At 37.7% G+C, this 23305-nt stretch overlaps 1 protein-coding gene across 2 annotated transcripts in view; it reads left to right on the forward strand.

Moving 5' to 3' along the window:
* The window catches only part of SARNP (SAP domain containing ribonucleoprotein), a 39715-nt gene extending 17501 nt beyond the window's left edge, over positions 1-22214 (forward strand). For both annotated transcript variants that reach the window (XM_052001792.1, XM_052001793.1), the window contains exons 10-11: positions 19860-19949; positions 21898-22214. In XM_052001792.1, coding sequence (XP_051857752.1) covers positions 19860-19949; positions 21898-21939 — 132 coding nt within the window. In that variant the 3' untranslated portion in view covers positions 21940-22214. The remainder of the gene's footprint in view (positions 1-19859; positions 19950-21897) is intronic.
* The last annotated feature ends 1091 nt before the right edge of the window (positions 22215-23305 follow it).

Raw genomic sequence — 23305 nt, forward strand, 5'->3', positions numbered from 1 at the left:
ACTATTTCTGTACTTTTAAAGCAGCTTTATGGATAAGAATTGATACCTTTCTAACAAAATAATTAACTACTGTCTACTTGTGGTGAATGCTTTTGAATTCCTCCTCTGTCTTTTGGTTATGTTGTCAAAAAGAGTTATCAGGTTTTAGTTTTCAATAACTCCCATCTTGGTTTTGTTGATTGTCAGAACTTGTTATTTCTGCCAGGTATAGCTGGCCTTTCCCCATTAGGTTGCTGTTTTTCTTTTAAATAGAATTAAGTAATTGTATTGTTCTACTTTCCATGAAAATTACATTGAAGAGAGACAGCCTTACTTTTAGGTAGAAGGTACCCCAAAATTTGGGGTTCCTTGTAATAAAAGCAAGATGGTTATTACATTTTCTCCCATTCTTTTGATATTTCTAGTGTCACTTAATTTACCGAACAAGAAACTTTAGAATAATTGTAATCTAAAAATAACTTTCTTGCTTGGTGAATAAAAGAAAATTTGATTGTTGGAATAATTTGTAAGGTGATGAGTTTTTCAGTTCATGACTGATACTGGACACTTGGATAAGAAATATAAGGAGATCTATAGCAAATGGTCTTTTAATCTCTGATTAGTTCTCCTCTAGGAAGAAGAGGACTAAATACTTCCTGGGCTTGGTGATATTTGGGGAAGAAGTTCACATGGTGCAATATTTCAGACAAGTCAAACACTATCTTTGGCTCCACTGTCTAAGTGTCAGATGTGTTGTTAATAGGTTGACTCAAGGAGGATTGCAGCTAGTAGTGGATATGAGTTTGCTTGATGAAGAATGCCTGTACTGGTACAAAGATTGGATACCTAACCTGTACTTATGTGACTTATGTGCATATTCCCTGAAACTAAATCTGTGGTGTTTAATATAGATGGGCTACCATTAGTATCTACAAGCACATTACTAGACAAAGATGCTCATTAAACCTTTATTTATTTATTTTTATTTATTTAATAATAACTTTGTATTGACAGAATCCATACCAGGATAATTTTTTTACAACATTATCCCTTGCACTTGCTTATGTTTCGTTTTTTCCCCTCCCTCCCTCCACCCCCCTCCCCCCAAGATGGCAAGCAGTCCTAAATATGTTAAATATGTTGCAGTATATCCTAGATACAATACATATTTGCAGAACCGAACAGTTCTCCCGCTGCACAGGGAGAATTGGATTCAGAAGGTAAAAATAACTCGGGAAGAAAATCAAAAATGCAAATAGTTCACATTCATTTCCCAGTGTTACTTCTTTGGGTGTAGCTGTTTCTGTCCATCATTTATCCATTGAAACTCAGGTCTCTTTGTCATAGAAATCCACTTCCATCAGAATACATCCTCATACAATATCATTGTCGAAGTGTATAATGATCTCCTGGTTCTGCTCATCTCACTTAGCATCAGTCCATGTAGGTCTCTCCAAGCCTCTGTATTCATCCTGCTAAACCTTTTTTTTTGATTGAAGAATAGGGAAGGGTATAAAGTATTAGATTTTTCTTGAGTGGCATAAAAGGTCATAGACATGTAAATTGAATGAAGTTTACTTGGGACTGGGAAAATTATTAACCAAGAGAGCAAGGTGTTTCTAGGACCATTAATATTTTATTGGACAGACAAGGTTAAAGGGATTAATGGATATGAAACTTGGACTCTCTTCTGTTTCCTTTCTATCATCAAACATCAGGTTGGTGGGGAATTTGGAGGACCAGAGGCTCCTTGTTAGATAGTTCCTCAGTAAATACTTAAATAACTTAATTCTGGTGGGAATGTTAGTTTTTATGTTCTTTCACAAAATTCAAAGCTCACATGAGTTTTTTCTCATTATAATTCATTGTCAGAGAATGAAGCTTTTAAAAGTGACCACAAAGGGCAGCTAGGTGGCACAGTGGATAGAGCACCAGTCCTGAATTCAAGAGGACCTGAGTTCAAATCTAGCCTTAGACACTTAACACTTAGACACTTAACACTTCCTAGCTGTGTGACCCTGGGCAAGTCACTTAACCCCACGTGCCCCAACCAAAACAAATCAATCAATAAATAAAATAGAAATAAAAGTAACCACAAAGCTGCCAAAGTTCCTTCCCTACATCTAACAATCCAGGTTCTTTAATAAGGAATTGATAACACTTAGCACAGTGTCTGACACACAGAAGACACTTGATAAATTCATAGTAGGTTGGAACTCGGTATTGCTGTTATACATTATCAGGCCACATATTTCCTTGCATTTATATGGTATGTAAGGAGGTTAAAATAAGTGGTTTGGTGTGAAGTTTGTGTGTTATCTAACAAGCAGATGAATATTAGGAAACAATCAGTTAATCAACACTTGAACCCAGAATCCCAGATTTCTGCTCATTGGAATCTGAGTTCAAGCATATAGAATTGGGTCATGCTTTACCCTTTAACATCTGCATGGGCATCATTCCCCTATAGGTCTACAGTAATGGGGCAGTCTAAGATCTTTCTGCTTCTTAATATAACTTGTTGATGAATTCGAGTAGAGACTTATTCCATGCCTCAACCCATTGCATGGTTTTTGATATAGTTTTTTCATAGTCTTTGAGTTTACTTGATCCCGCTTGAGGCCTTAGTTCCCTGGCCAAAACAGTTCTCAGTGGGTTCTGTTGGACCAATAGTTGGACTGAGGAGAGCCAGCGGGAGAGCTAGCATTTGTGAATAAACTTTTAATTGTTGAAATGTGGCTTCAGTGCCCTTGGAGTAGATAATGAATAAACAGCAAATTTGAACTAGCCTAATTATTGTTTTATTGTGGACCAGCTCTTCCATGGTGGACCTGCTTATTTCTTCTTCAATTCCTTGAGCATACTATATATGTCATGTATTTCATAGGCATAATCTGATATTTCTTCTCTCTTGCCTTATAATCTTTTTTCTCTCCTCATTTCCTCTCCTCTTTTATCCCCAAAGAAAGACCCATTAGTCCATGTTTCTAGCCTAAGTCTTTATGAATGCATTCCTTGTTGGTTTAGGATAATAGAAACTTTACAAGGCAAAGAATGATATTGGCTTTTATAGGTTGTTTTTTTTTTTTTTTTTTTTTTTTTCCCTGAGGCATTTAAGGCTAAGTGACTTGCCCAGGATCACACAGCCAGGAAGTGTTAAGTGTTTGAGGTTAGATTTGAACTCAGGTCCTTCTTACTTCAAGGCTAGTGCTTTATCCACTGTGTCACCTAGCTGCCCCTTTTATAGGCATTTTTACATGAGGAGATTATATATATTCCCTTCTAACTCCTTGGGTTATTTGTGAATGGAATTAACTAATTTTCTTAAATCACATGACAGTTAAAGGGCCAAGAACTGGAGTTGGCCTTTCTAATATGATTCTCCCCACTGGGCTTCTCCACCTGCCTCTGCCTTTCTCTCTCCCCCACAAATCCTGAGAAACAGTGAAATGCTATCTTTGATATAATATCTGTGTGACTTTTAGCAAATCATTGACTCAAGAAATTTTTTGGAATTTCAAGGGAACAGGTGTGTGTGTTTTTTCATGCTCAGGAAATGACTCTTCACAGCACTGATCCCAGCATTTTAATACCTAGGGTAGCATATTGGAGACTGTCATTTCTGAGAGCAGTGAGAGGTGGGTAAAGGGCATAAGAATATGGGATGTGGCTTAGGAGACTTGATGGTCATAGTGTGAAAACTGAATCTGGGCTTAGAGTTACAGAGTTACTGAGACAGCTGAATTGAACTGATTGTGTTGGTTTATTCTTTCAAACTCAGGCACACCTTGAAAGGTGAAACTTGATGCTTGAGCTCCTTATAAGAAATCCAGTTCAGGTATTGAAAAACCAAGTTCAGGCAGCTTGGGGGAAAGGGTCTGTTTGTTATTATTCTCCCTTGGGGTTCCAGTCATCATTATCCTCATTTCTTAACTGAGAAATCTGAGGAATGTAATCAGGTACACCAAGCACAGGAGTATCTCATCCCTAGCAGGAGATTTTCTTTGGTTCCTTAATAATCTTGACTAAGTATTTCACACTTTTTGAACCTCACCAAGTGAGTTTTTGGATAGGATCCTCTGAAACCAAAAGTTGTTTTTCCTAAGTTCAGAATTCTACTATCCTCTTGTGTCTGAATATAGATAGATAAGAAACTGTCTATAGACTTTTTCCCTATTTAAAATAGCCCCCCCCCAAAATAATAGTTTCCCATTTATCAAGTACTAGACTGTTTCAAAGTGCATTTACTTGTGTACTTTATCTCTTGTGAGCCTCACAAAATCCTATGATAGGCTTGACACCTTATCCCTTATAAGATCAAATGTAAAATCTTTCTTTGGTGTTAAAAGTCCTTTATAGGCTAGTCAGGGGTCCTCAAACTTTTAAAATAGGGGGCCAATTCACTGTCCCTCAGACCGTTGGAGGGCCGTACTATAGTAAAAACAAAAACTTTGTTTTGTGGGCCTTTAAATAAAGAAACTTCTTAGCTCTGGGTGAGAGGGATAATCATCCTCAGCTGCCGAATCTGGCCCGAGGGCCGTAGTTTGAGGACCCTCTGGCCTTTCCCTTTTTATTTTGTAATTCAGTAACACTGGTCTTCTTGCTTTTCCTCCAATAAGACACTCAAGTTTAGCAACTTCAGGAGGCATTTACACTGGTTCTTCTTCCATACCTGGAATTCTCTCCCCCCTCATCTTTACCTCCTGGCTTTCCTAAGTCCCAGCTAAAATTCTATCTTCTACCAAAGGCCTGCTTGATTTTTTTTTTTTTTTTGGGATGCAGAGGCAATTGGGATTAAGTGACTTGCCCCAGGGTCACAGCTAGGAAGTATTAAGTATCTGAGGTTAAATTTGAACTCCCGTCCTCCTGACTTCAGGGCTGCTGCTCTATCCACTGTGCCACTTAGCTGCCCCTTGATGCTAGTACCTTCCTTCTGAGACTATTCCCAATTTATCATCTGTATCCTCTTTATAGTTGTTTGCTTCATGTCTTTCCCCATTAGACTGTTAGACTGTGAGCTCTTAAGAACAGGCTCTGGTAGATTGTCTTTTTCTGTGTTGTTGGGTTTTGTTTTGTTTTTTTCCCTTTGTTCCATAGCACTTATTAGATGCTTGTTGACTGACTAGGCTCAGAGTTGGAAGAGAAAAGAAATCAATTTTCCCACTCTCCATTTTACGGTTGAGGAAATTGAGGCTAAGAGAGCTTAAGTAACTTATCTAAAATTAGGTAGTAAATGTTGGGACTAAGAATTGGATTTTTTTTTTTTTTTTTTACATATCTAGTATAGTTTCCACTGCTTTAGGCTATTTCTCTTTGGCATGGTTAGTATTTCTGTTTTCTAGTTGAGAGATTGGGCTAATAAGATGAAGAGTAATTGCAAAATCATTTGACTCAAATATAGTGCTATTTCCAATGGAGGATCTCCTTCTACATTTTTAAGTGATATCATTGTTGTGAGGTTAGCCAGAAGGTCTTTTGGTGGATGAGGAATAGAGCCTGGAGGCTATGGTGGTTTCATGTACCTTTAAGGAAACTTTAAATCTTAGGTTATTGCTAGTTTGTAAAAGATACTTTTAGATCAGTAAAGATGTTGTACCCTATCCTGCTGTTTTGGAGTTTGAAAGAATTAGAGTGGAATCTGGCTTTCCGGTAGGGTCACTTCTGAGCACAAGAGGGCACCAGTGTAACCAAGCATACATGTCCATTGTGGCCTGTTGTTGATATGTTGGTCTCCATTCAGCCTTAAAGGGCTGGCCATCTCTTTTACTCTTTTTTAGAGTGGGCTTTATTAGCTGTGGGTCATTGAGATATAAAAAGAAATGGGGAATTGGACAATTAAATTTAAAATTTATAATGCTCTGCACATGAAAGATTCAATAAGTATTTGATCCCTAATATTTTTAATTCAACAATTCAGTCCAGTACATCAAAGATTCCTCTTGGGACTTTGTATTGAATCAAAGTTGTGAAGGAACTCACAAATCATTATGTTTAATGCTCTCAGTTTATAGTTGACAAAACTGAGGCCCAAAGAGGCTAAATGACATATCTAAGCACCCACAGGTAGTAAATGATGGTCTTTTTGTGGCCACACTGTAATGCATCTTGGTCAAGACCATTTGTCCCCATCCTCAAAATAAGCTTCATAAATTAGTACTTAGCTAGTTCTTAGGATATAATTAACAAGAGCCTTGTAAGAATTTGAGGACTTTTATATTAATTTAATTTTTAATTTTATTTGAAATTATAATATAACCTTAATTTTTTAAATAAATAAAATAGGGATTAAATAAATTAGAGGTCAATCTCCTTGACTACATCAAAAAGCTCCACAGAAGCAGAGCTAAATTGGACAATTAGCTATTTGTTAGGTCTGAGGTTTTTTTAAATTAAAAACATTAAGTTTGAATGAATGTCTTTCTGTATTCTCTGTGAGATATCTGTGGGATGAGCAACGACAGAAAAAAAGGACTAGAGTACCTTGAATAATGTCTAGTTCTTGAGATTCTATGGGAGGTATATAACCTCCCAAATAATCTCCTCCTAATATATTCTGTCCCCTGAAATACTTTAGTTTTCTCCTCAAAAAACTCTTCTTGAAACTTTTGGAGGGCAAGGGATTTCTGTAAGTGTATAAATTGGGGTCAGGGAAATGATGTTTTGGGGAGTGGTAATGCTTTCAGGACAAAGCTAAGATGTCACCCTAGATTTGTCAGGTCTTTCTCAGTGGAGGTTTGGCATCTTGGAAAAAGGAAATCAATCAATATGTGAATCATTCCTAATCTTTTCCTAATATTTGATATTCTGAAAATGAGTGTGATAATTGCTTGGATGGGGACAGGTAGGAAGAAGACTTGGTGATGTTTATCTCTTTCTGAACAAATGTTTAAGTAGTGATGAAGCTTCTTAAAGAGGAAACAATAGGGGAAACTCTCTGACCTCAGTTTATCCCGTCATCTGGTTCTTCATTTGTCCCTGCTGAGGAACAGAACTTGTCTTTTGTCTGTAACACAAATACATCTTCACCTCCCTCTCTCCCTCCCTACTCTCCCCCTTTACCCACCCCACCCGCTCCACTCACTCTTTTCTATTATGGTTCCAATCAATGATGTCATTATGTGTGCCATTCAACTGCTGTTGAACCACTTGGCTGTAGGAATTTGGAAGAGCAAAGGGCAGAATGGAATTTTTCTCTCCTGCTTAGGGCTCTTGAAAATGTATTCTAATTTTAACCAAGAAATGGGAGTCAGTTTTTTTTTTTCCCCTCTTGCTCACCCACCTAGGGCACTGGGGGGTGCTTATAAACTTTATTCTGTCTAAGCCTCTGTTAGGGGGGAGAAATTACAACAAGAAGAGTTTAGGAACACATAATGTAGTCGGGGCAATGTAAGAGGAGACAAAAGAATTGGAGAAAGAAGGTGAAATTTTTTTTTCTTTCTTACCACATAATTGGAGCTCTGTCTATCCAGCTGACCACAAACTGGATACTTGGCAAGTTTCTGATGAGAAATCATGCTCCTTGTTTCCCCTCGGTGCTGTGGTAATAATTGCTAAGACTTTCCTAAACTGTTGGACAGGATCATTAAGATCCTGTGGCTTTGTCCTTAATTTTCTTTTTTCTCTAACTTGAAGAAATGGAGATTGGAAAATTGGTAGGAAGGAGACTTCCCCCTCCCCCATACACATAGCTCTGCATTCCTTCTTGGAGTGTGTCAGAGCTGATGACTTTGATAAAAAACAAGTTTTACTCCTCTCTGTGGTCCCCCTGTGGTCCCTGCCCCAGAGTAAACACAGCCTGGGAAGGGAGTCGGGTGGCTGGAATCTGTTGAGTCTATTTTGCTTTTTAAACACCTTCAACCATATTGCCAGGCAAGTTTCTGGGTTGGGGTACTTACCTAAGTGGCGTCAGAAGAAATTGGTGACAGTCTGAGTACTTAGAAGAAAAATTTTAAACCTGCCTGTTGAAGAGATTGGATCTGGGAAGATTGTTAGGAGTCTTATATGTGGGTGGCCTAGGACTGTGCTAACTTTTTTTGTCTTTATTTAAAAAATATATTACCTTGTCTAATGCTCAAATAATGTTTGGTATTTTTATTAATCGTCACCAAAAAAAAAAAAAACCTTAATTAATTTTATGCTAAAATGGTTTTTGTTAAAACCAATATTCCCATTTTTTAAAGATAGGGAAAATCAAAAGCTGAAATTATACTTGGAGGATTTGTTGGGAAGTCAATTTTTGGCCTGGTAATATATACCTCTCAAAATTTCAAATGAAATCATTCCCTTTGGGAATCTCATTGTTAGGATCTAGAAGCTGTTAATGCCTCTTGATTTCCTTTTCCTCTACCTCTAAGCCCCATATTCCTTTCATGGTGGTTAACTGGGTTTCATTTTCCTATTCCCAGATCGGAGACCAAGTAATAGCAGTGGGGATGTTTTTGTAATGGATACCAAGTTGGAGTTAACATTTTTTATTGAATCATGAAGGCAGTGAAGTTTGAACTATGAAGGGTCAGTACAGGGGTTGTTTTAAAAGTTGGATGATGCCTGGGCTTTAGAATCGTTCATAGAAATACTTTTTTCTTTTTTGTTTCCTTCATGACACATTAGCTGGAATATTTGTATATGTTCTGGGAACACTATTATTTTTAAAATAGCCATTGCCTTAGACATGCTGCACTTAATGCTTTGGTATAATGCCCCCCCCCCCCAAAAAAAAAAAAAAAAAAAAAAAAAAGAACAAGCTTAAATGAAAAACCTAAGGAGAAAGGATGACAGATTTACAGGTTATATTTCTTATCACTCCCTTTTCCCTCTGCCCAGTGTTGTACGCTTAACCAAAAAATGTGGAAAATTGCTTTTAATCCCCATTCTCCTGTCCTCCCACATTCTTTCTACCAAAATTTCAGAAAAATACTCATTATGTGCAATTTGAATCTAAGTAGTTGATCATGCCTTTCTCTCTATATGCCCTGATTTTTTCTTAGTCTCTGGTCTCTGTTCTTTGATGATTTCCTCACCTAACTACTCTGGTGAAGTGTTCTCCAGCTCTGTTTAAGCTCCAGCACAGGTGTGCTCTTCATAGCCAGCTGTGATTCTTTTCCTGTCTGTTCATCCACATCCCTGCAGGGGAGATCCTGTTTGTAGGAAGTGTAAAGTTTAATGGGAGGCCTGGGTATAACTTACATAGCTCCCACCAGGGCTTCTGTAGGAAAATCTGTGGTGTCTGTGTGAGTTTCCCAGGACATGGCTTGAGCCAGAAAGTAGCCATGCAAAAGACTGGTAAGCCAGAGAGTAGCCCTCTTTGTTCTATGCTGGAATTTAGTATTGATCTGCAACTTGTTTAAGCCTTTTAGAGAACATTTGATCCCAGGAACTAATGAATAAATACACAAGTATCCTTAATCTCGTAATTTAAGCTGAACTTTTCGTTATCTCTTCTTTGATTCTAGTATATTTGTAGTTAGTTCTGTTGGCTTCTTTGACAGTTTTGTTTTCTGACTTAACTTAAACTTAAAGATAACAGATCCCTAGCTGGAGTTAAGGGATGTGATGGGTATCTTTAGTAAGGAGTGTCTCAAGTGTGAAGCCGTCTTTTTTCTATCTACTTTGCATTGTCACTTCAGTCGTGGAAAGGACTTTTTTGGACAGAATAGAGATCGAAGGTGATGGGGACAATATTGGGTTCTGGGGTGCCTGTGTTCTTGAGCTTCATATCCTGTAAGATGAGTCATTCATTCCCTGGTGGTCCTGAATTCTGGTTGATATTCATTCTCGCCTTCTTAATTCCAAGAAGTTGATTCTCTCATCTCTCAGATGAAGAAGATAGCTGTGTTTGAGTGAGAGTGTTAGAAGAGAGTGTCTAATAATGAAGTTGGGAAAAAATCCATTGCTTTTCTGGATTTCACCCTTTTCTTTATTAGCTCTGTGTGGTGGTTTATAGTCTGCCCCCCATATACTTTGTTCTGACTAGGGGAGAGACTAAGGAATAAGCACATGTAGATGAATTTCAGAGACTGGGGGATGGGGATGACAGCCTTGTGTTTAAGCATTGGAGTGTTTCAGAGAGCAAAACCGTCCGTTGATGTCATTTCTTCTGAGAGTATGAAATTGGAAGCCCAGTTACCCTGGAGTATTTCTTAACCTTTACCTCTGGGAAGTCAAGGCCATGTCATCATTAATCTCCTGTCACCTAACAGCCCCTGGGCTCTGCTTTTCATCTCATCATCCTTCATGAGACAGTGATGTACAGGAAAGTGAATACAAGACTCACTCTTTCCCCTTTTCTCTACATTCTCTTGGAAAAATGCAGTATGCCTTGGAATCTGCAGATATGTAAATATTCCTTGACATAGTGGAGTAAACTGTAAGTGTGTATTCAGCGGAGGTCATCTCTGATCACAATTTTTATCATTCCTTTTAGACCAGTTACAGCCTCAGAGGACTGACTGATGGTGAAGCATCCCTTCCTTTCCCCATCAGCAGAGAGTATACTGTAGATGTAGAGAATGAAGCATATATTTTCAGACATTGCTCATGTGTTGATTTGTTTTTGCTTAATTGTACTTTGTTATAAAAGAGGCTTTTTGGTAGAGTGGGGGTAGTAAGGTAAACCCTTGTGAAATGAGTTATAAAAAATCATCAATAAACATAAATTTTAAAGGTCCTAGAAAAAAATAGAGTGATATTGTTCAAGATTCCAGTGAGTTTTCTGATAGACCAAGAATAGTCTAGAGATAGATCTTCATATTAGGATCTCTAGTTACGTGTCTTCCTTACGTAAAAAAATGAGGGGGATATTGACCCAACTGGGCTTCTTGTACTAATTTGGGAGCAGTGGGTGGTTTACATCTAATTGAAAGTGTTAAAATGAGTGTTCCTCTAATTTGAAACACAACAAGTAGTCTCTCCTTTATATTCTTAGGAAATTCTGAGTCCATATTCTCTCATCTCTTGGGTTTTGTCTGGTTTACTATGTGTTTTTCATACAATGACCTGGATCTTCCTAGATTTTTATTCCACTTATAAGTTATATTTGGCTTTAGGAGCAAGTTGGGAGAAGAACCCAGCATGATCTTAGAAAAGTCATTTTATTTTTCTGGACTTGAGTTTCTTTATCCTTAAAATTGAGGATGGTATTATGACTATGTAATCCCATAAGGCCCTTCCCATTCTAAAATGTAATTCTATGACTACCAGTGATAGAACCACAGCTGACTCCTTTTGACAGGATAAATGTGATTGAATCTAAAATGATATTTCTTATTGTCATTAGGTTAGAGGAGAAAAGGCTAGAAAAATATTTTCCTTGAGATTGAAATTCAAAAACAATTGAGATTCAGTAGGGATAGGTTCCAGAAGGAATGGTCAAGACTGGAACCCAGACCCTAGCTAGAGACAGTTTTTTGATACCTCTGTCCAGAGAAGGAACAGCTACAGTTATGTTGGACAGAGGAGCAGTGGTACCCAGCTGCCATTGTTGCAGCCAACTATTGTTCAGCTTTTAAAAAGAAGCAGCCAGCTGCGGCCCTTAAGTTAGAATCTAATTCTGATTTCCCAGATGAGACTAATGCCAGACCACTCTGTGCACCATGGAAACCATTGCCAGAGCCCTCAATTTAACTTTTGTAGCCATGAAATGAGTTCCCCTGGTCCCTAGGACTGGGTAATGAGGAATTTTTAAATGATTCCCTTTCTGTTTGGAAAATGTTAGAGGAAAGCCAGAAGCAACTACATAACTTTTCAAGGGGATTTTGCATCCCATCTACTGGCTTTTCCCCTCAGAATTTGGATGCCATTTTTCACAATATATATTTGCTTTATCATCACTATAAAATCTCTTACCTGTTATTAATCGGAATCTTAATAAAAAATAACATCTCATGTTCAATAATACTTTGCTGTTTACAAAATGCTTCCCCTCCTCCCCCAACCCTGTGAGGTAGTACAAAAATTATTGTCCCAGTTTTGAGAACACTGAAGCTTAGATTTCAACTTGGGAAAAGTCATATAACTAGCAAGTGTTAGAGATGGAACTGTTACCTGGGTCTTCTGACTCCCAATTCAATGTTCTTTTCAACCACTCTTTAAATTTATTCCTTTTGTTTGTATGTCACTCACTTCTCTGTTAAGGACTATTTTAAACAACGTTAGTGTCCTATTATCAAACTTAAATGATAACTTTCACTTCTATAATAGTTATTTTTTAAAAAGTGATCAGTGACATTAACTCAGCTATAATCATGTTATTAAATGGTTTTACTTAGTTAAGTTCTGGAGAGTATACTTTGAAAGTATTTCATGTTAAAAAGTGTTAATACATTTATTAAGACAAATAAAATGGAGACTTTAGGATTATATCCATAGATATAAATTGATGCAGTCTTTTTGAATTTCCCTTTTTATAGCTGTCATTCTAGATTATCTAGTTCAGTAGTTCCAATTCATAACCATTTAGTAAGTATTTACTGTGTCTTATCAATAAGGCATTTGCTAGTATTAAAAATCCAATATAAGTAGCTCTTGCCTTCAAAAAAAACTAAGGCATACAACATATAACATAGACCATTAACTAATAGAGAGATCAAGAAGGGGTTCTTGTGGGAGGTGGTCCATGAAAGAGAATACAGATTCTAAGAAATTTTTGATAAAGAAGCAGTACGTTCTAAACATGGGCTTCATCACCCTGTGTAAAGGAATGGAAGCAGGAAATGCAATGCTGAATTTGGGAAATAGGAAGTAGGCCACTCTGGATATAATATAAGAGTCCAAGAAGGGGAATGGACTGGAAAGATATGCAAAAATCGAATTTTAAAGGGAAAAGAACCACACATGTGCAAAATATTTGTAGCAACTCTTTTTATAGTGGCAAGGAACTGGAAACTGAGTGAATGCCCATCAGTTGGGGAATAGCTAAATAAGTTATGATATATGAATGTAATGGAATATTATTGTTCCAAAAGAAACAATCAGAAGGATGATTTCAGAAAGGCCCAGAGAGACTTATATGGACTGATGCTAAATGATGTGAGTAGAACCAAAAGAACATTGTACAAAGCAGCAACAAGATTATGTGATGATCAACAATTATGTACTTAACTCTTGAGCAATTAGATGATTCAGGCCAATTCCAATAGATTTGTCATGGAGAGAGCCATCTGCATCCAAAAAGAGGATTATGGAGATAGAATGTTGATCACAACATAGTATTTTCACTTTTTGTTGTTGTTGTTGTTGTTTGCTTGTTTTTTTTTTTTTTTCTTTCTCACTTTTTTCCTTTTTGATCTGATTTTTCTTGTTTTAGCATGATAAATGTAGAAATATGTTTAGAAGAATTGCACATGTTTAAGATCTTGGATTACTTGCAGTCTAGGGGAAGGGGATGAGGCAGTGGAAGAAAAATTTGGAACACAGTTTTGCAAGGGTGAATGTTGAAAAGCTATCTTTGCATGTATTTAGAACATAAAAGGCACATTTTAAAGATCCTTAATTGCCTACTTGAGAATCTTTTATTTCATGCTAGAAACAGTAGGGAGGCCACTAAAATTTTTTGGGAATGATATGGTAAGGTTTATGTTTTAGTAATATTATTTTGGCAGGATGGGAAAGATGAATTGTAGTTTGAAAGAAACTGGAAAAGAAAAGTCCAATTAGGGAGACTATTGCATTAAGCTGGGAGATGATTAGGGCCTGAATTAGCTATGACTCCCAGTATAAGTATTCATTGAGAAAATGCATGATGACCAAAAACTATTCTGAATTCAGTCATGCTTTTCAATGAATTTGAATGGATTATTAGTTGTAGAAGTATCTGTATAATATTTCAAGAATAGTAACATGTTTATTTGGAAAAAATCTTTAGAAGATCTGTTTGCTTGAATTGCATTTTATATTTTCTTGGAGTGAAATAAAGTTTAAAATAGCAATACTTGCTGTCTGCTTGATAACCCTTGCAATAACTCTGAAATTTGAGATCATGGGTTGGGAAGTTGTAATCTAGTTTAGTCCCCTAATTTTTCAGATGAAGGAAGGAGGCCCCAGATAGTTCGAGTTGCCCAGAGTCATACAATTTAGCAGTGAACAGAAAAACAACATGTCAAAATCAAGTGTTTTGACTTTTTCCATTGTATTACAGCATTTATTTATTTATTGGTGCCTTTCATATGCAGAAGGAAGGCAGCCCAGATTTTCAAGGACTTGGAAAGAGAAGGTGGATGGTATATATTTTTGTTGATTGGTAGAAAGAACTCAATTTTTGCTGCATTCCTAAATTCTTGTTTTCTTTTTTGACCACTCCTTCAATTTTGTCCTTTGAGATCATTCTTATATTTATTTCGCTACTTGCTATAGAAAATGGTTATGGTTGAGTTCTTATGTAACCTAGAAATAGTTTATGCTAATTGCAGTCTGATTTTGACTTTGTGACTTTTATAGAATTATTGTATTGAATTTTTTACATCATATTGGTAACCAGAGTCTGAGATTTGAATCATGAAGGGATAGTTATAGATCTTTCATTTGGTTTTCTACTCAGCCTCTGCCATATGCTTCATCCTAGATGAATATTAAAGTCATAGAGGAGACCAAGGTTGAGGTGAATGCTGAAGAGTGGAATGCCCTCCTTAACTGAAGTAAAAAAGACTTTCATCTTGAATATCTCTTTGCTAAAGATGGATTATGATTTCACTTTTTGCTCCTTTCCAAATCATTTCTACTAACTATACCAACTTGTTTTATACTTGAATGAGTGAAAAGATCACAGAAAAAGCCAGATGACTCCTACTTCCTTTGGCTTCCAGAATTGGTTATATTCATATTATTAATATCTGTAGTCTTGTTCTTGAAACTCATAAAGTGGCCCGAGAAGACAAGTAGTAGATAGAAGATAATTTGGGTGCTTTCTATATATTACTTGTAGAGAATTATCCTTTCTGATAACCTCAGAAGCAGTGTGTGTTTATTTCCAATCAAAAACTCATTCCCCTCCAATAAAGTTGATTGTAACCTAGACTCAGCTACTTCTCCACACACATCTCTCCTCTCACTCCCCATAGGAACACTCATAGAAAGAAGAGATCTGTTATCAGTACTAGAACAGCTTTTGATGGTGGGGGGTGAGGTATTGGGAATGCAGAATGGGTAAGGGAAGGGTTTGTAAATGGGTATGACACTAAGCCAGAGGGGTCAGTGCTGCCCACAGATGCACAACCCCATTTGTGCACTTGAGCATGGCCTGAGGGAGCAGTGGGCCTGATGAATGTAGAGAGAGCTGCGTTTTGATCGAGGTAATTTCCCTCAGATGGGTCCCGCCATCCCATGAATCAAAACCTGTCAGCAAAGAGCTAAAGATGGAGTGAAGTTTATTGTATGTCTGTCTCCATGCGACACCATCACGCTAGAAGGGTCAAGTGAGAAAGATCATTAGAACTGCGTTGATTTAGTGGGCCTGTTGTGCACTTTCCCTTCGGGGCAAGATGGAAAGAGGTTTTAGCCCGGGAACAGTAGATGCTGGAGGGGTAGAAATGGGAAGGCAGGAAAGCACAAAATAAATAAAACCCTCAGCATCCCTGGGGGTGAGAAGCTGGGGGGCAAAGTAGGCTCTGTGGTAGTAGTGGGGGTGTGTATGGAAGATTGGGGGATCGGGGGGAGGGGTGAGTCTTATATTGTTCTCTCTGGAGCCCCTGGTGAATTTGGAGCAGATGCTCTGCCTGGGTCTCTAGTAGAGGCACCAAAGATCCAATTAAAAGGGAAGCTCATTGGAGGAGAGGGATTCCCTGAGAATTTATCTCCCTAGAGGGTAGACATAATAATAGTAATAACAACAATAATTATTAGTAGTAATAGTAGAAGAGGATGAGTAATGGTTGAAGGAGTAGCCTTCTGTGTGCTCTGCTTGCTTTACTTTTTCAACATTGATTGAAAAGGGCAATATCAGTAAACATCATCCATCATTAAAATGGTTATTTCAGAAGACAATAAAGTGAACATTTTATTGAGGTGGGTGGCAGAGCCTAAGGAATGGGAGTTTGTCCCCACAGTATTGGCTTTGCCCACAGAAGTGGAAATCAGATATATATATATGAAATGATTGAGCTCTCTTGAGTTTCAATTAGGGGTTAGAGAAGAGTACTTGCTTCTTTTCATTTTAAATGTTTGCTACTTTAATTCATAGGTTTGAAAGTAGTGACTCTGTACACATGACAGAGACTGAGCTATTATAATCAGTAATAGTGAATTGGTTTCTTCAGTGATATTTCAGTAAGGTGTTGATATTGTCCCATGCTTCCTGCCATTCACCAAAAAGGTATGATATTTACCCTTTTTGATTTCTTGTCCTGTTTGGAGGATTGTGACTTATTTTAAGCATTCAGCCTGCTTTCTTCTGGACTGAGAGACTTGAAGGTTTGCCAAAGCTACATTTAAGGAGAACTTGAAATTTTCAGTCATGAGATTTTTTTCCCATCATTCCCATTCTTAGATGTTATGGGGCAGGCAGGATGAGTAATATAGTTTAAACTTTCCCCAGTAACTTGGATGATAAGGAATTTAATGGAATGAGGAATAATTCCTAAGTAAGAATTTTAGTTGATAGAATAAGTGAAAATGAATCACAGGAAGGTAAATTTCAGGAAGGAATTCTTTGTTTTAAGCCAAAAGAGAAGGGAGGAAAACCATTGCTAACTACTTGTTGTAGGAGGATACTAGAGAAAATATGCTTAATATAGTGTTTTACACAGAATGTATAATGGTAATAGTTTATGTTGATCATAGATACAGAGTGGAAAAGGATCCCAGAGGCATCTTGGCCAACCCATCATTTTATAAAGTGTCCAGAAGTGAAAATTGTTGGCCAAGGTTACACAGTAAATAGCAGAGCTGGGATTAAGTGATCTCTAATTCCAAATCTAGTGTACTTTTTCACTGACACATATATGAAATTACTTTCTAAGATATAGATGTATAAAGTTGTAAGTCTCCATGCTGAATATTCCCCCTTTCCTCATTGACTTCCTGCTTTAAATTAGCCTGACCTTTATACTCCCACCCCATACAATCAAATTCCTATCTTCTAATTTACTGATGACATTTGGTTGCCTTAGATCAGTCAGTCAGTAAACTTTTATTAAGTGCCTACGATGTGCCAGGCACCATGGAAAGCATGGTGGATACCAAAAAAAGGCCTCAAGGAACTCACAATCTAATGGGGAAAATAACAAGCAAATGTGTACAAATAAACTATCTACAGGAAAAATAGGAAATAGTTAAAAGAAGGCGCTAGAATTAAAAGGAGTTGAGAGACTTCCTGTAGAAGATGGGGTTTTAGTTGGAACTTGAGGCAAGGGAAATCAGTATGGAGAGATGAGGAAGAATATTCCAGAAATGGAATAGAGTTAGAGAAAATGCTTGGACTTGAGAGATATGGAGTATTTTGTTTAAGAACATGTTATGGGGCATAAACAAGAATAGCATAAGGCCAATGTCAGTGGGTTGAAGTACATTGGCAAGGAGTAAGGTATATAAGAAGACTGAAAAGATTGGGGGTTGGAGGAAGTAGGTCATATAGAATTTTGAAGGCCAAATGGATGAATTTGTATTTGTTCCTGGAGTTGAATAGGAAGGATGACCTGTGCTTTAGGAATATCACTTTAATAATTGAAGGGAGGATGGAGTGGAGTGGGGAAAGAATTAAGGCAAATGGACTTCACCAGTAGGCTGTTGTAGTAATAGTCAAGAAGTAATGAGGGCTGAACCAAGGTGATAGCAGTATCAGAGGAGAAAAGATGGTCTATTCAAGAGATAGTACAAAGGTGAAATTTACAAGCCTTGGCAACTAATTGGATATGGGGGGAAGGATAAGAAATAGTGAGTAATTGAAGATGAAACCCAGGTTTCAAGCCTGAGGGGCTGAGAGGATGGTGTTGCCCTTGACAACATGCTATTCAAGGATCCATGACTATCTGTATCCTTCTGTAAGTGCACACTGAAGTCCTCAGTATGGTTTAGATGTTATTTAAAAGTTGCTATGGCCAAAAATTTCAACATCTTGTCTACTTGCTGATCCAAAAGTTTAGGCTTTTTTCCAGAAATATATTCTGTTGCTTGGCTTCTAACCAAAATCTTTTCAGTATGATAGGACCTGGCACAGCCTGTGATTTCATATAGTGCTTTATAGTTCACAAAGCACACTACAAAAAAATACCTAATTTAATCTATAAACAGACCTTTTGAAATAGGTATCCTCATTTTACAGATGAGGAAATTGAGGCTCAGAGAGGTTAAGTGAATGCTTGATGATGATGATGATGATGATGATGATTATGAAAATAAAGCAAGAAAACTATGCATGAAATGGAGTCTGCCCAATTAAAATGTTCTGATTATGAGTCGAGAGGTACGTATGAGTAGGAATTTCTTCAGACTTTTATAACTTTGGAAGGCAAGTGTAGTAGGATAGAAATTGACAAACTGCTCAGACCCTAGGAACTCAGGAGACTTGATACCTAGAATCACATTCAGGAAGCTTGACTCAGTTTTAAATAGTTGAGCACAGTTGAGCATGCCAGCAGCCCTTTTTATATCAGAGGAGGTTCCTAGGAATGTGGGAACAAAAAGCGGTTCCTTAAAACCTTAGAAAAACTTCCCATATCTCTTTGAATCACTCACGTGACTTTGCTCTAATTTCTAGACATCTTGAGTAGAGCAGGCTGACTGTGGGAGATACCTTCCGTAGAGCTGTAGCTTACCTGTGGCCAGGCTTCATGAGGAGAATTAGCAATGCTTTCAAGAAATATAAACTCCTGGGGGCTGTAAAAAGATCCAGCTCAGAAGCACTAAGCAGGAGCTCATTAAATAGTTTGCTTGAGTTCTTTCAGCCTGGCCTGGCGTTGGTTATCTTTATTACTGGTTGTAAATAAAGCCAAAGAAGTTGTCCTGTCCCATGGGGGCCTCCAAGTTGGTGTGAAGCAAAGGCAGTGGGGGCAGACCTCTGTTTTGATGTGCTAAGGACCAGAATATCTTTTCTTGGAAAAATTAAAATTGTATTCAGAGATCCCTTCTCTAATTTTAGATATTTATTGTTCTGAGACTGATCTTTATGGGCTTTGACAACTTCCATTCTTCCTTACATTAAACGTATAAATACACTGAATTTTGAAGTCATAGAGGGAAAATTCATAAGACTTTTCTAGCTCCAATCTTGAAAGTTGTTGGAAGTGAACAACTTCAATCATTAAATTAATAAAGCTCAACTCCAGTCAATGGCAGCCCAAACATCTTTAGTTTGCAAGGCATACAACTAAAAATGGGTTCTTTGGTTGCTTAGATAGCCTAAGAGACTCTAGTTGTAGCCTCAATTTTTTTTTTTCTTTCTCCGTAGGCCTTTAGATATCCTCTTCACCTTGGCTTGTTAGTTGGGCCTGTTGACCATCTTGGTCTCCCCATTTAGATAGTCTTTTATCCTTTGCAGGTATGACTGTTCTCTGCCCCTGGACTGCCTGAGAAATTTGAGTCAAATATTTTGAGTTAAAGATTTGACTTTTGATTATTATTTATCATTGTTGCTGCTTGACTCAATCTCTTTCATGAGTGAAAAGTTTCAACTCCAATTTAATTTTTGCTGGTTCTGAGGACCATCCATGTACATGCAGATAGCTCTACATGCTATAGCCTGCAGTTTTGTCACATGGCCCTCTACGTGGTGCCTGCTTTGCTAATTCTATGTGATAATACCGTTCTAATCCTTAACACTAACCTTGGAAGAGGTAGGGGCATAAACAGTAACTAACCAGTTATAGTTTTACTCCCCATTTTTCCCCCACACCCAGGGTTCTTGTTATCAAGAACCATATTGTTTCACCCCTTTACTTATTGTCCCCAAACAGAGTGAGGATGATGAAAAGCTGAAAAAGAGGAAGGAGCGATTTGGGATTGTCACAAGTTCAGCTGGAACTGGAACCACAGAGGACACAGAGGTAAGAATATGACACGGATAAGTCTTTAGAAGGCTTCCTCAGAAACCTTCTGGTGCTTTTTTTTTAATAAAAATTCTCTGTTAGTTGCTTCACATTTCATTTTGAGATTATTATATATATTAATCCTGATCAGTAACCTTCCAGATAACTTTTGAGTCATTTTTGAACTTACAAAGTGCCCCACCCAGCAGGGAGATGGATCCAAATAAATGAAGTCTTCACCCTTATTACTTACTTTACATAAGCTTGTCTTGATATGGAACAATGGCTATATGGATGAAATCTCATTCCTGCAGTTTCCCTAATGCTGATATCTTAGACCTAATTCTTACTTCTGGGAACTGATATTTTGACTGGTAATAATTCATAAGAAGACTAACCCAGTGTGTAAACTTAAAAATTTAGAAAAGTACAGAATAATCTTTAAGGTAGTACAGCTTTAGGATTATTGATACCACTTTAGAAATCAGTAGATTAAGTGTTAAAGAAATGAATATTCTACACTTCAATTATATTTAGTCTTCTCAGGTTAAGACCTTTCCATCTGGCTTAAGAAGTGACTTCCTTTTAGGTGTTTAAAAAAAAAAAAAAAGTCCCTGTGAAGCAACTTAATAAAGTCATCTTTGGTAAAACACTGAAGTTTTTAGTTGTTTATAATCTACTTCAGTCAGAAGATTTTAGGATTCTAGGAGTAACTTCACAAAAAAGGATCGAATCCTTCACTCACATCTTTCCTATATCCTACCTTTTCTAAATGTGTGCATATTTGGGAATGGGGTGGGGGAAGGGGGGGTCTTCATTATTAGCTACTTGTAAATACTGAAGTATTATATGTTAGTTGGTAAGTGGCTACTGCAAGAATTTTTGGAAGTAGATTTTTTATTTTCTTTATTTTTGGCTTAAAATTTTGTTTAAGGCTTAATTAGTTTACCTAGTTTGTCCAGGAAAAAGTGTTAAGCTAGGCTTGATCATTTGGAACTTGGTGTCAAAATTCCCAAACTGATTAGGCTGTGAAGATGAAAGATTGTTATTTAGAAGTCAAGGAAGGAAGAGTTGTCTTTACAAAAGAGAGGGGAAGATTGTGTATGGGAAATAATTCTGAAGGCAGATTTGAGTTCACATGAATAAGAGGATGTTTTTGTTTGGTGCCTAAGACTTGGGTCATTGGTCCAGGTGGTAAAAGGGCAAGGCCTGTATGCACTCAGTTTTTTGGATGAAGTCTAAATTTTACCTCCATGTGAATAGCATGACATCTTCCCCCTATCCCTGACTCCCTTCATTGAGAGTGGAGGAAGAACCTCCCTATTTGCTGGGGAAGGGAGATGGCAGGATGAGGATGAAGGACTCTGCTATTTTGTGAGGTCATTCCCAGAACAAAAAGATCTTTTTGCAGGTTTTGTGCTCTCTCCAGTCTCCCTCCCTTGAGAGATCTATGATTGGGGCTTCTGTTTCCCCTCCCTCTAGCTATTTATTCTGTTAGAAATGAAGATTTATATGCCTCTCTCTTGGATAGGCTTGGAGGCCTATCAAGGAGCTGCTGCTAGGGCTTGAATGCCTGGGAGGGCATCCCCCCTCACCTTCCCCTTGAATAGCACAGGGTTAACCCTTTGCCCTTTGAAATCCCCCACCTCCCCATGCCTAGAAGGCTTTTCCAGGCATTTCAAGAGACCATTGTTTCCGGACCTACAGTAAGATACTACCAAGGCTACTATGACCCTCCTTCCTACAGGAATCTTACTATTTTCCACCCCTTGATTATTCCCCTCTGTTTTGACCTGGGACTTGGGGAATCAAAGACTTGGCTGTCAAGTCCAAGCCTGAGCTATCACTTGGGCTTAGGCCTTGTGACAATTCATGTGAGTTTAAAACTAAGGAAGCCAGGAGCTTAAGCTACTCTTCTCCATTCCCTAAACCCTCTGATTTTTCTCTCCTAATTTTTTTTTCACAGGCAAAGAAGAGGAAAAGAGCAGAGCGATTTGGTATTGCCTGATGAGAAGTTTTTGCTTCCTTCTGCTGTTGATGATTCCGATCTCTGATTCTTCTTGGTCATTCACATACCTACTTGTACACAGACAGGCACCTTCCTGGGCCTTGTTCCTTGATGAGGGGACATGAATCCCAGATACATACACAAGCCCTCAGCAGCAGTTTTAGCTTTTTTGCAATTATACAACTTTAAGGTGTTTTATTTTTCCCTGTTGTTTTTGTTTTTGTTTTGTTTTTTAAATTCTGGTTGTTAATTAAAAAAAAAATTTAGAAAAGAAATTGTGTTTGATTGAATGGTTAGCACTTAGAGATGATCTGAGGAGAGGAAGGAGCTAATGTCCATGAGACATGATCTGAAAATCACCTTCACCCCGAGTCACTCTCTTATGTACTATATGAAGGCTTAGATGGCTACTTGGTTTTTGACCTGAAGTTTGGGAGGTTAGTAAGAGAGAGGTGAATAGTTGGAGACATTGGATTCCAAGGAGATGATGCATAGTATTTTTTAGTTTCTTTGCTGAAGGCCTGGAGGAAGAAGAGGGACTACCTACAGGGAGCTGGGCACAGATTACAGTCGGGATGGGCACAGAGACTTTAATAGTAATAGAATTCAAGGGTGAAAAGTTGGGGTAGGTGCTTTAGGAATCTTGAGGCAAGTAAAGGGGCATAAGAAATCAGAAAACAAACTAGAAACTTAAGCTCTGTGCGAAAATTAGTAATGGAACTGTAACTCAACCCCAACTTACCTGACCCTTAAGTCTAGTACTGCCTCTCTAGGTTGAGTTCATCTATGACAGAATGATGTCATTGGAATTTTTCAGGGAAGATGTTAACATTCCAATCTGTTGTGGGAGAAGTATAGTTCTTGTCCTCCCCCCTACTTACCACCCTCAAAGAACTTTCAGGTAGGAGTTTGAGCCTGTGGCTTCACAGATGTCTGACATATCTGTTATATACCTGTATGCTTTCCTTATGGATATTTGAACTCCCATCCTAGATCTTCCTTCCCTAATTCTTAGGAGGTTTTAGAAGCTCCCTAAGAGTAACCTATTCCTCTTTCTTTTAGATATCATACTTAGAAATTATCATTGGGACAAGATGACAACCTTGAAGAAAGGAAGAACATAGGGTTGATTATTTTTAGAATGGAGATGGAATGAATCTTGGGGTTATTCTTGAGCTCCTCTGTAACCTACACTTTTATTCCTCTAAAATTCAGGAGTAAGTGGTTTAGCTATTCTAATCCCTAGGCCTTAAGGGTAGAGGAACTGGAGATCTTGCCAAATGTGAGACTATATCAGGTGTGTATAATTCTCTTTTTCAGTTATGATAGAAAGTAAGGGATAGTGAGCTGCTAATGTCTAGTTGTG

This window comes from Antechinus flavipes, chromosome 5 (genome assembly GCF_016432865.1).
Source record: "Antechinus flavipes isolate AdamAnt ecotype Samford, QLD, Australia chromosome 5, AdamAnt_v2, whole genome shotgun sequence".
Lineage (NCBI taxonomy): Eukaryota > Metazoa > Chordata > Mammalia > Dasyuromorphia > Dasyuridae > Antechinus > Antechinus flavipes.